The following is a 12,925-nucleotide window of genomic DNA, read 5'->3' on the forward strand; positions in this document are numbered from 1 at the left end:
TTGATTTTCCCACCTCCATTTGCTAACCTAACCTAACTATGAAGGAGCATTTTCACATTTCAAATGTGTTTTGAATACCAGAGCATCACTCCTCATCGATAATTTTGTAATAAAAAGAAAGCGCTTAGGTTTAGCCAATAGGAGCAGTGCGACCTTTAAAGTTGAAAGTCAGGTTTGATGAAGGAGAAACACTGTGCAGCCTGATGAGGTCAAGGTTTGTGTTCATCTGTTTTGTCTTGGTATCAATGCTCATTAAGTCTGTTGGTCTGTCGGGTAAACTCCTAAGAAAAGAATGTAGCCACTGCGTAGCAACATCACGCACCTTCCTTACAGTCGTTGTAGCTTCTCCATCTGTTTTGCCAAGGTTTCATGCGACATCTGGAATTTAATTCATTTTCACTGCACGCAATTTTCTCTTGTAGCTTGACAGTTTGGTAATTGTTTTATCAACCTCACTTGTAAGGGTAAGGAGAAGCTGAACTCAGCATTGTCTGAAATGCCTTCAAGTAGTAGTGAGTTAAATTCTAAATGCTCTATTTTTTACTTCATCCAGTCATCACATTGTGAAAGCTGATTTGGTTCGACACACATCATTGCTATGTTTTGAGTCGAGCCTACGTTTTTCTGGTTTAACATCCTGTAGGCAACGAGGGACATGGGGATGGAGGGCTCCCAAACAGCTTTGACCATCGTGGATTTTTAATGTGCACATTATATTTTGCCTCCACCAAAATGGGACTTTCATGTCTGTGATTTCATCCCATGACATTGGGTCAAGCAGCCAAATTCCATAGTCGCAGAGCCATCGTGGTGGATGCTTAACTCTTTGCGGACGGAGATGACATTCCTTGGTGGTCTCGTGTCATGCCTAATAAAGACAAAACGGCAACTTCTAATGAACAGATCGGCCACTTTGATTCGGAAGATGTGGGGTCCTTCTGCTGAAGACAGATCAATTGATTTGGTACACAGGCGCTTTGATACATCTTGATCAAGGCAAGGTGCAGAAATGCTTGTATGTAAAAAGTTTTGTGCGTGATAATAGGCTTCACATGGTTTCATCTGGTCTGGAGCCCTTGACAACTGTGTGCCCATAGCGGAAGTATGGAATGTAAAAATCGTTTCTCACTTTGTGTGCTGCTGTGTCTAAAGAAAGGAGGACTGAGATTTGGACTGCTGAACCATGTTTACACTGACCCTGTGCTTCCTTTACCTTTTTTTTTTGTTACTTTCTATTGGCGGCATCCTTCTCCCCTTGTACTGAAAACCTAAATAGAAAGAAGGGAAAGCTGTCGAGGCTTTGGATTTAACGTCTAGAAATGCGAGTGTCAAAACCACTGCCAAACAATGTGCCCCTCTACTGTGGAGGTAGACGCATCTTGTCTGTCTGCGTTTTGGTGCGAGTCGTCCTATGCTTCATTTGTTTTGGTGTCCCCGACGCTTTTTTTCTTGTCATTTGTACGAGCTAGAATTCATGAGTGCGACTCTGTATAGGTTCTGCTACCTGATCCTATGAAGTTCATGTGCCTGCATGTTAAATCCTTCCTGCTACACTTTCTGGATGTCAGGACACACGCACTGATTGATGTGTTGCTGTCTAGCAGGTTCGCGTGTGGTTAATTTGGGCAAACTACCGACTTGATGATAGTCATTTATATTTGAAATATGATGTTTAATTCTGTTCACACCATGTTTTCTCATGGTTACTTTCATCTTCTATATAAAATCAAAGAAGAATTTGCAAATGCGGCGGTTAGTTGCTAGTTGGCATACACAGGTTCAGTATGTCTACTTGCTGTGTAGCTGTGATTGAGAGTTGTGTGCAAGTTCTTGCTTGTGTACTGCAATCATTGCTGTGCAAGCGAAATCTGTGAACATTTTGATTTTGTGTCTGGCGTAGTATTTGTACTTTTTAGGATGACTTGTTGCCGTAAGAAAGGTAATTCTTGTGCAAGGTTTTACTATGTACTTGCAAGCTGATGTATATGCTTCGATGCAAAATGAGTGTATTGAGATCATTAATTTAACAGTTTGTTTTTGCTTCATCATTATTGCTCATTTGGAACCAGCACTTCATTCGATGCAAAATGAGTGTATTGAGATCATTAATTTAACAGTTTGTTTTTGCTTCATCATTATTGCTCATTTGGAACCAGCACTTCAGAAACATATGAAAGTCCTTCTTTCTTCCTTGCAGAAATACGTTCTTTGGGAGGTGCACAGTTTATATGCTCATATTGGTTGCTTGGCTTTCTTCATTTCTGCACTTAAGGCGTCAAGACAGTTTTGCGTACTTCTTTTTTGTTATTGTATTTTGTAAGACTGCCACATTACATACTATATATTCTTGATTCAAAGCAACATTTTGTTTTTTAAACGTAATAGGTAGGAAAAAAACTCCCATGTGCGCATAAAAGTAGCCAAATTACAAGCGAGTGCTCGGTAGGTGCTGCATCTAAAATTTTACATTCAAAATGGAAGCAGTATCCTGGAAGATGCATGCACTCTTGTTCTCCAAACTGTCATTTAGCTGTGCATCCTCTTCTGTGATTAATGGACTCCACTACACTTTTGAACCAATTTCATTGACCCACCATCTAATTGTAGGGAATTCAAAGCACCAAAAAGAATGATCATGGCATAACCCAATAACCTCTCAAACCAAACCAGAGCTCAGCACCGTAGTGAGGCTAGTAGGAAAGCCTAACTACTAATTGTTAAGAACACAAATACCTCTTGCATAATGTCACGCATTGCAATGTTTTGTTCATTTTTTCACACCAACGGAGTTGCTTGAGATTTTGATAATTGAAGTTATTTATTTCGTTACACTTATGTTTGAACAAGACTGTATTAAAAAAATTTTTCTGCAACGTGCTTATACATAGAGATGCATTGCTTAGCATGCTTTTGTGTTATGCTCTTAAAATATATTGGCACAAGATGTTTAAGTGAGCTGTGCAATACAAGAGCCTTTCTTTGTAAGAAAGCCTTTTATTTATTTATTTATTTATTCATATACCCTCAGGGCCCGAAGGCATTAAAGAGGGGAGTGGGAAAGATACATTGGTACAGGGTATAGTGCAGCATAAAGCATCATAGGAGAAACAATAACACGGCGAAAAGTGATCAAAAAAAAAAAGTATTGGCGGAAAAAAAAAGAGAAAAGCAGGTGAGACAAAAAAAAATCATTTCCGACAGTCAACAATGTCACCGAAAACGAACAAAAACATTTGACTACCATTTATAAATATAGATTACATACGGCAGTCTTAAAAGAATTTGGGTCCGTAATATCAGCAATGTGCCTAGGAAGGTGGTTCCAACTGACAGAAGTGTTTGGAACGAAAGAACAAGAGGTGTGTTTAGTACGACATGACGGAACACCTACTTTGTGAAGATGATCAATGCGACCTGAAACATATGTGGGGGTAGTTAGTAGCCGGCTCTTAAGGGCAGGATTGTGGTAATAGATTTTGTGAAATAGACATAAGCGGGAAATATTTCTGCGTAGTGAAAGCGGTGGCAATGATAATGTTGTTTTCATAACGGTAACACTGGAGTTACGGTTATAGTTGGAAAGTATAAAACGTGACGCGCGGTTTTGAACAGATTCGATTTCAGATTCTAGAGATGCAAGGCCAGGGGACGAACAAGGGTTTTATAAAGAAGCAGTTTTATTGAACTAAAAGAAAGGTTAAAGTTTCGGCGCAGGTACCCCAACATGCGGTTAGCATTGTTAGTAATAGATTCCACATGCAGATTCCAAGAAAGATTAGAAGTTATGTGCACACCAAGGTATCTATACGAAGACACAGTTTCAAGAGGAGTATTATTGAGGTTGTAATTAGCTACTTCATTGTTACGACGAGAAATACGCATATGTTTGCACTTGTTAATGTTAAGCTTCATGTGCCATAATTTACACCACTCTGAAACTTGGTTAATATCAGACTGAAGAACAGAAATGTCAGAGTCACTGTTAATTTCACGGTAAATTACACAATCGTCAGCAAAGAGACACACAGAAGAAGCAATGGTGTTAGGCAAATCATTAATATAAATTAGAAAAAGTAGGGGCCCTGGTACGGAGCCCTGGGGAATGCCTGCGCCCACTGGAGAGGAACGAGAGTTCCATTTATTTGCTGTCACGTATTGAGAACGGTTAGTGAGGAAAGACTCAAGCCACGAAACGATGCTAGGGTCGAGTTTGAGGTTACTTAATTTGAAAAGTAGTAATTGGTGAGAAACTTTATCGAAAGCTTTGGAGAAATCGAGGAATATACAGCCTGCTATGGAACCCCGGTCAAGAATGAAATGAAGGTCTTGTGACAAGCATAGAAGCTGAGTCTCGCATGAGAATGTTTTACGAAACCCGTGGTGGGAATGACTGAAGAACGAATTTGATTCAAGAAAATTGGCGAGATGAGAGCAGATGACATGTTCCATGATCTTACATGGGATGCTAGTAAGTGAAATGGGTCGGTAGTTATTAGGAGAATGTTTGTCCCCAGACTTGTGCAGGGGAACCACCTTGCCCACCTTCCAGTCACTAGGAACACAGCTACAGTCACAAGCACATGGGCAGCTACATACTTCACATTGGTCTCTGTAAGGAAACCGCAATGAAAGTTGCAAGCAAAATCTTTGCAAAGTGACAAGTGTGTTGTCCGTATTGTAGATACTCTTGCACTCGGTACGACTTGTAACATATGTGAAGTGAACCAATGAAGGCTTATGCTTTACAGTAAATCAATGTGCCGTCATAGACAGTGCCCAAGGTGCAGATTCAGCATACTTAATCTCTGCTTTGAGGGGTTAATGCACAAGTTTCGAGTAGCACTGAGCTCGCACTTCTTTGACGACAAGCTCAAATCTGTCGCATCTCGGGTATTGTAGCTGATATAAGTTCTTTCTGAAGGATTCCATGCAAGACATTACATGAGAGTTGGTAATAAAGCTTTCAAATTTCAGTGCCATGAAATACTCGCATACATGTACAAATTTTTTACATATACAGTACACATATATACAATACATATCACTTTTTTTTAAAATGAGTACATCACTAACACATGTAAAAATGACAAAGTGAAATTCACTTTACAGATTTCATTCCAAAAAGTTAGGAAAGACAATCTGTCGTAGAAAAGACAATGGCTGCAAACACCAACTTTCCATCTTGTCTGTGTAGATCAGCAATGAGACTGGTGATTTCGTTTCCAGTCATGACTTGGATATAGTACTGCCACAATCTATGCTCAAATCATTTGCACAACACCGACAGAGAAATAAGGCGTTGCAGCTCTATATAGCCTGTACATTGACTTCAGATTTACTTCAGCAGAGAAAGAAAGGCTCCTCTAGTCTGCTGTACATGAAATAGTGTAATTCAGTGCAAGTTCGATGCCTTGCACTGCAGCAGGGATTCTCAAACTGCATTTTGGGGAACTCTAGGGGTTCTTGGAACAGTTCCTAGAATCCCCAAGCACCTATGTTCATGCATGTCTTCATCCACTTTAGCCAGTTATTTTGGGACTAATGCTGTAGCTGCTTACAGCTATCTCACTATACAGTCAGTCATAACAGAATTTAAGTACTTGTTAATGTGCTGCGCAGCTTGCATACCCCTTTTACATATGTCGGCCAGCACCTTTTCAAGCCTCAGCCGCAGCGGTCGAATTTCGATGGAGGCAAAATTTTAGAGGCCAGTGTACAGTGCGATGTCAGTGCACGTTAAAGAACCTCAGGTGATCGAAATTTCCTGAGCCCTTCACTACGGCGTCTCTCATAGCCTGAGTCGCTTTCGGACGTTAATCCCCCATAAAACAAATATTTTCAAGACAGGCTCCGTGACCAAAGCTGGCCAGAACACAAATGAAACATGTTAGAAGCCGACTGCATTTTAGCGAAATGATTTGGTCTTCAAATGAGAAGGCTAAAGAGTTTGAGCACCCCTGCATTACAGTAGATCATGCATAACATACAAAACATTAAGAACACTACCATCGCTCATCGGTTTAGAATGGGCTCATGCATGAAATTATTGAGATAACAACAAATTTTCCATATCTTGTTCAGCTTCTCTGCCATAACATTAGGAAAGACAGCACGGAGTATTCTGAAGTTTTTAACTTCCCTGATGACACGCTCAACATGAATTCGCAAACTCGCTATCTGCCGTGTTGCTATCTCATCTGCCAGTGACAACTGCGAGCGGCCATTCAACATAGGTGGCATGTTTAATTCGACTCCAAGCTGACGGAGGTCATCTTCAATGAGGAATCCTCTATCCGCCATTACGCTGTCCCCTTCCTCGAGCAACTCATAGAGGCCACTGTGTCTCGTGATTTCTCGATCGGAAAGTCTCCCAGGTGCAAGATTTGACACGAAAGAAACGAAGCCGTTTGGAGTGATGCCAATGAGTCCTTTTGCAGTGTTGTGTCCTTTGTACGAGCTGAAAGTGTCGCTTTGCGTACTGTAATCAGACGGGTTCTCGATAAAAATTTCTGTGCAGTCCAGTACAATGCGTGTCGATGGGTACAATTCTTTAAAATTGTCTGGCATGAACATGTCCACTGTGTTACGGGATGGCCACATTGGTATCTGGATTAACATTTCAAACAAAAAATTTACCCAAAATGTGAACATTGCACTCACGGTTGACACAGACACTTTCAGGCGATATGCCAAATCCTGCTCCAGTAACCCAACCCGGAGCCTGCAAAGCACTGCAATGACCTGTTCTTTCATTTTCAGTGCTGGTGGCCTGCCAGCACCTGTTTTCAGTGTCTGGTACATGCCTTCAACATGTTCCAGAAACGCATCAAATTTTTCAAAGGAGTTAAACCCTGTATAAAACACTAGTCGCTTTTGATCTGAAACAAAACCGTGAACTTTTGAGACAAGGTTTTTTGTTTTTAGCTTCTCTTTAAGCGCCTCAACTTTCACATGGTGCAACTGAGCCTCCAGATCCTCAACCGTTTTCTGGAGCACAGATTTCTCTTTTCGAAGCAAGTTATTTTCATGCTCCAGTTTTCCACATACTTCGAGAAGGTGGTTGACTTTCCTTAGTGCGGCAGCAGATGCTGTGTCTGGAGGCCCCATGGAGTATGAATGCTCGGCACCTAGAAAATAAAAACTGTTTATTGATTTGCGAACAGTTAGGCCGTGCTTTAATACAGATTTCAGGGCTTGAAATAGTCACTTCAGCCCACAATGTGTGTTCTGAACCCTTGCTCTCAGCTTACACTGATATACAGACAACAAAGAACTAGGATGACAAAGCCATAGAGCCCAACTCTCTTTCACTCCACTGATCCACCTGTGCAAGCAGCTTACCAACCAGCATGGAACCATAGGTTTCATGCACCCAGCACATCAGCCAAATCTACACTGTATATGCATTTGGATAGCCTGACTTTTGTGTCATTTTTACAAGCTGTGGTGAAGGGAATAATGTCGCGGTGAAAGAAATGAAATGGGTAAGTTTCACAATGCGTGCACTGGTGGAAGAGGTACCGCGTTTATCAGAAAACTCGCTGAAGTAATAACACATGCACGGTACAAATCACTGATGACATGTCACAGAATACATGAGGTTATGCAACTCATAACATGTAGACTTCCCATGGCTAGCTGCAAAAGCTTGCGAAAAACTGGCTTCGCGGGAAAAAAGTTTGGTCCATTTATTAATATACCGGTCGCCACAGCACCCGTGTACCTCACAATGAGTGGGCGCGATAGGGGTCCGTTAAATGCGAAAAATAAGTTTTCATAGTGGAATGGAGAAAGTGAGAATTTTGAACCATCACTAACCTGTTTCCGTGCGAGACGAAGCCGGTGCACCGAAGGTCAGCTGGGTGGGCTCCTGGGAAACTACGTCGCTCTCTGCGTACAAACGCTTTGATGAAAATGCGAACACACAAAATCGAAGCCTCAGAAAAAAGATGGCACAGTTAAAGCGTCTCTTACGTTGATCGCATTGGGGCACGTCAACTACGTAGCCGATCTCCAACTCGTTCAGGACGAGCACAGGGCTGGCAGAGGCAGTTTGGGAGCTCGTCTTCTTGCGTTTCGCGACTGGAAGAGATTTGGCAGTAATGATAATATGCGATAACCGCCTGAATATATATATTTACCGGTATTAAAGGAAGGAGATAGTTGACTGATGACTTTATGAGGGAAAATTGTCGGCAACCGGTCCATATAGCCACGGCGTCCACTTGCGTTGAAGTGAGCTCCGCAGATCCGGTGGTGCTTAGAAGGTTGCCACAAAGAGAAGCGACCAGCACTTCCCTGGCGGTTGATTCTTCTCACCCACTCCTTTTTTTCTTTTTCATTTGCAGGGAACGCGTGAAATGAAACGTTCTTGTCTTTCAGCGTGTTGTTGTCGCAGCCAGGCACACAACAAGTCTGACCACCGCCTCGGCACTTCGACGACATCGCGCGCAGTAGTGGCAGCGGCCACTAAGTAACCCACAGGCACGTAACACTTTATATAACGCACCTGCAACCGCCCACCACCAAAAAATACACGAAATCTTAAAGCAATCGAAGCACGTATACACACACACCGCAGCTATGCGAACGCAGGAGGCAGGAAAGACGGGCGGTCGGTCGGCGTTCGCTCACTTTTCCCATAATGCGTCGCGCGCCCGCTAGGTTTTTTCGCGGCGCTGCGATTTCCGAAATGGTGCATTCTAAGGGCCTAGAAGATGCTGCCGGTGATCCAGGGGATGTAGTTCGTGGAAAAGAACAAGCATCGAATTCTCCGTCCATTTTTAGCTGGTAAACCATCAGAAAAGAATGTAGACCCGCACTCACGAGGGAGACTGGATAAAATCATGGCATATTCCCCAGACGCAAGGTAAGGTGAGCAGGTTCTTATAAACCATTTCAGTACCCTCGGAGAACCTTGTTGATTGCGGTTGTTAAGGGGGCAGTCGTCACCATTCTCCTGTGCTACGGGAGCAACCCAGCGCCCCAATATGGTAGCGCTCTTCATCCCTTTGTAACTTACGCGGCGGATGTAGGGGTTAAAAGGGCAAGAGGCAATTCGCCCACAGTCAAACCTAATGAATATAGCTAGTAAGTTCCGAAACGTCGTGTTTTTATCCCTTATTTGTTAAAATTTCTCTTATTTCAGATTATATTCCATCCTATCCAAGGACGCCACAGTCGAATTTCTCTTTTTTCGGCATTAAATAGTACTTTCTCTCTAAGCGGGAAGTTTCGAAGAATGGAAAATTATATGAAGTGGGAAAAGTATTGGGGTGATAAACTTTGAGTTCAAAATTGGTAGTTCAGCCAGGGGACTGGTGGCATGATAGAGAGAACACTGGTCTATGTGCAAAAATGCCCTATAACGGCAGCTAGGAAGAGGGTGCCACAGGAGAAGAATTTGATGCACCCAGGCATGGGGGCTATGACAAGAATCACTACAGACATAGACAAATACAAGTCGAGAGCGATAATTGTGATATTTCTCTCACAACGCCAACGCCTGATTTTCCGTGAACGCGTATTTAACGCTATAGAATTAAAAACTGGCGCAGAAAAGAATATTCCCCTTTTTTTACAACGTCATTCGGAGAAAAATATTTACGAAGTTGGGGTACCGGTTATTAAAAGTGAAGAATCAACTTCTGTAACAGCATCAAATTCTGTAGCCACAAGGCTAACGTGGGAAGCATTCAGGATAACTACGTCAATTAACTAATGACGTGAACCTGCTATAAAGTTCTGCAAGTCTGACAGGTAATACAAAGAAAATCAAAATTGCTTGGCAGGTTTATAAATGAGCAAAGAATTGATATTGTTAAGGGCGGCAAGCCAATGAACACAGAAAACGGAAACACGGAGAAGATTTCTGCTTACGGTGAGACGATTTAATCAATGCCAGCGCACCTAACGGGATCAATTCTGCCCACACCACTGCCTGCTTCTCCCTCTTCCGTAACAATATTGGTATAGAGATATTTGAGATAATTTTAATACTCTGTAACTGGAGCGAATAAGGATGTATTAGGATTTGTTGACTAAGTGATCGCAAAAAAAAATATGTTCAACTAAATGCTTTAAACCCGTCTTAATTGTATGCTTGCCGCGGATATATCACGTTAAATGACGCTGACATTAATCGCGTTAATAGCATGGTAACGTTAATAAGGATTTAGAGCTGGGTTATATTTTTCAAGGGGATCAAGTGACAAAATATATGCAGGGTACAAATGAAATGTTTTCGGATACTTTCAACAGCCCAAGCTTATTTACAATCCAGGGATATCACACATTACATAAGCACCTGGTCTTTTGCTTCCATGGTAGCGCGGTCACTACGGCTGCAACGTAATCCACGTTTTGTCGTCTCGATGCCAGCTGTCTAACACCATTGCCTAACATGTGTTCTACATTTAGAATACAAGCGTGTAAAATCTTCTTAGTCATTCGCATAACTACTCCAAATCTTTGAGCTCTAAATTTGTTTCCTATATGTACACCCGTTTTTTATATGCAGACGATGTCATGCTATGGTTACATATTCTTTGGGATGCATTAGCTATATATTTCTGTCAGTCCTTATTTCACCGACGCCTGCACACTACACCGAACTAATTTGAGCAGATATAATATAAGGCGAGGACGAGGACGAAGTGCTTGTCCCAGGCACGCTCGCTCTGTGTTGCGTTGTGATGTGGTGTGGTGGGCTGTCTGTTTGCATCCCCTTATTTGCCTGGACCTAACTCTGATTGACGTAAAATATACACACATTCTTATAACTCTGAGCCCTTTAGAAAAGGCTAGTGCACAGTAATAGGCCTCACAGAAAATATTCGAACGTTCCTCTACTTCGTTTCGATACCTGCAAGAAACAGCTGTGGTGTTCCTGCTAATAACTTAAACTAATTCTCACTTACTTTTAGTATATACATTTGCTGACAACGTACTAATCTAGAAATGCATGCGAGTCGATGTTCACCTTAAATTCACGCTGTTTTCCGTTCCTTCGAACTGAATAAAGACGCTTATTATATTGTTTCTGTCATTGATGTTTACACGCAACGTTTTACTTGTGAACGAATACTATTCAGCTGTACTTCTGGAATCTTCAGGTCCAGTATGTGCTGTACCATGAGTAGAAATTAAGGTTTCATTTAGTGACGTGAAGACTTAAACCAAACTGCGGCTGTTCCGTATAGCAGGTTTTAAGCTGAAGCATCTTAATGCAACGTGACATTCATCCAATTTATTTTTTGTATTGAAATATAGCCGCTGTAAATGCGCAGCCTAAAACGTCTGAGCGACAGCTTATCGGCCTTTTTTTTTTTCTTCTCTAAAAAAATGGCAGTGGCCTAACTTAGGTAAGCTAGGATACACAAAGCGAAAGCAGTAATAGCCTTGTATGAGACCGTATCGTTTTTCTGTTGTTCTTGTCGCACTTATTTCTTCCCCACATTTCTCCATCGCTTTGTCTCTCTTTTTGCTCTTCAGGAGTTTTCATCACTCATTCAGATTTCTCAGCTTCATTTCTCCTACGTGCCGTTTCTTCGCGACGAGGGATCTCGGCAGGGTCAGTAGATTTGGCTTGTAGATGAGCCGTAATGAGCGCTCGCACTAAACGTTGTTGCTTCTTCCACGGCAAATAGAACTGCAGACTTGCCTCAATTCCTAGCGTATATATACGCCTTTGAGAGCGAGCGGCTACTCAATGGTTTGTATGGCCCGCTGCGGCGCAGCAGATGAAGAGCACCGCGCATGTCTTGTGAGGCGCATGGCTAAGTGATGGCATCACGTGTGGCGCTCCGCGGGGACAGGCTAATGTACCGGCACGAATGAATTATGCTAGGTTTGTGACGAAGCAGGTGTGCAATGCAGAAGAAACAACGCAGCAGAAGAGGAAGAATAGCGCACTGCCTACTCGGTGCATCACACGTGCGAAGATGAAGAAGCAAGAGGCGAGCAAGCCGCGTGCTCGCCTCTTGTTACTGAAGACCAAAATTGAAAGGTTACTGAAAGGTTACTGAAGATCAAAATTGCGGCGTACGTTAAACATGCCGCAGCTATCCCAGTGCAACATTCGCTTCAAAACATCAACGGCGAAGAGCCCACCTTGAATCGCTTGTCAGTATTTTAGGGGGAATGATATATTGCTTTGCCACACGATGGAGGGGCCAACGCCATGTCATTAAGGACGCAGCAATATGCATGAACGTACCTTGACATCAACCATAGTCCTGGGCACGCCAACGTCCATGCCGACCTGCGGTTTGCCTGTTTTCGGCTGGCCAGAAATGATGCCACAAGATTCGGTCATGCCGTACATGTTCAATAGGTTCTCAATGCCAATGAAAGCTTTGCGAGCGGCCTCTGCCACTGAAGTTGGGAGCACGCTTCCTCCCACGGCGATGCCTCTGAGGCTGGGCAAACCACGGCCTGTGTTTTGCATCTCACGAAGCAGACCCTGCAGCTGAGATGGGTAGAGTATGGCCGCCGTCAGCTGTGTGAAAAGGAATGGGACATATTATTATAATAGCTGGTCACTTACATTGAGTCGCAAATAATGGTCATAGAAATTAAAGCGAACAGTATGGTTTAACGCACTGAACCGATATATTATCTAGCAGCCATGAGGGAGTTGAGCGCATCAGAGCAGTTTGTGCCAACTGAGGCTTTTATATTGCTTACATCGGGAAGCGCTGGGTATCATTTGTTCATTGTTTGCATTATAACGCGTACCTCGCGAACGCCATTGAGGCTAGTCGTCTTGCTTAGTAGCAGAGCGCACTCTTCACTGAGACATAGTACCGGGCCAGGATCACCAAGATCGATAATTGAGTAATTACATGGTCTCAAAGAAATAGAGATATTGTACCGACGCGTGTGGGAAATTGTGCGTGCGAATCATGAAAATTTGTAAATAGTT

At 42.7% G+C, this 12,925-nt stretch overlaps 2 protein-coding genes across 2 annotated transcripts in view; both read right to left on the reverse strand.

The window, feature by feature from the left end:
* The window catches only part of LOC146191953 (putative 4-coumarate--CoA ligase 1), an 80,502-nt gene that overhangs the window by 24,577 nt on the left and 43,000 nt on the right, over window positions 1-12,925 (reverse strand). Inside the window, exon 6 of the mRNA XM_084600408.1 lies at window positions 12,218-12,499. Within this exon, the coding sequence (XP_084456534.1) occupies window positions 12,218-12,499 (282 nt within the window). The remainder of the gene's footprint in view (window positions 1-12,217; window positions 12,500-12,925) is intronic.
* Window positions 34-8,572, reverse strand: LOC146191955 (uncharacterized). The gene is made up of 4 exons (XM_084602345.1): window positions 8,142-8,572; window positions 7,975-8,082; window positions 7,819-7,890; window positions 34-7,127 (listed from the first exon to the last, which is right to left on the reverse strand). Exons 1-4 carry the CDS (start codon window positions 8,443-8,445, stop codon window positions 6,013-6,015), a joined length of 1,599 nt encoding a protein of 532 aa, XP_084458471.1. The 5' UTR covers window positions 8,446-8,572; the 3' UTR covers window positions 34-6,012.

The sequence above is a fragment of the Amblyomma maculatum genome, chromosome 4 (assembly GCF_055883805.1).
Source record: "Amblyomma maculatum isolate TAMU_Amacu chromosome 4, ASM5588380v1, whole genome shotgun sequence".
Taxonomy (NCBI): Eukaryota; Metazoa; Arthropoda; class Arachnida; order Ixodida; family Ixodidae; genus Amblyomma; species Amblyomma maculatum.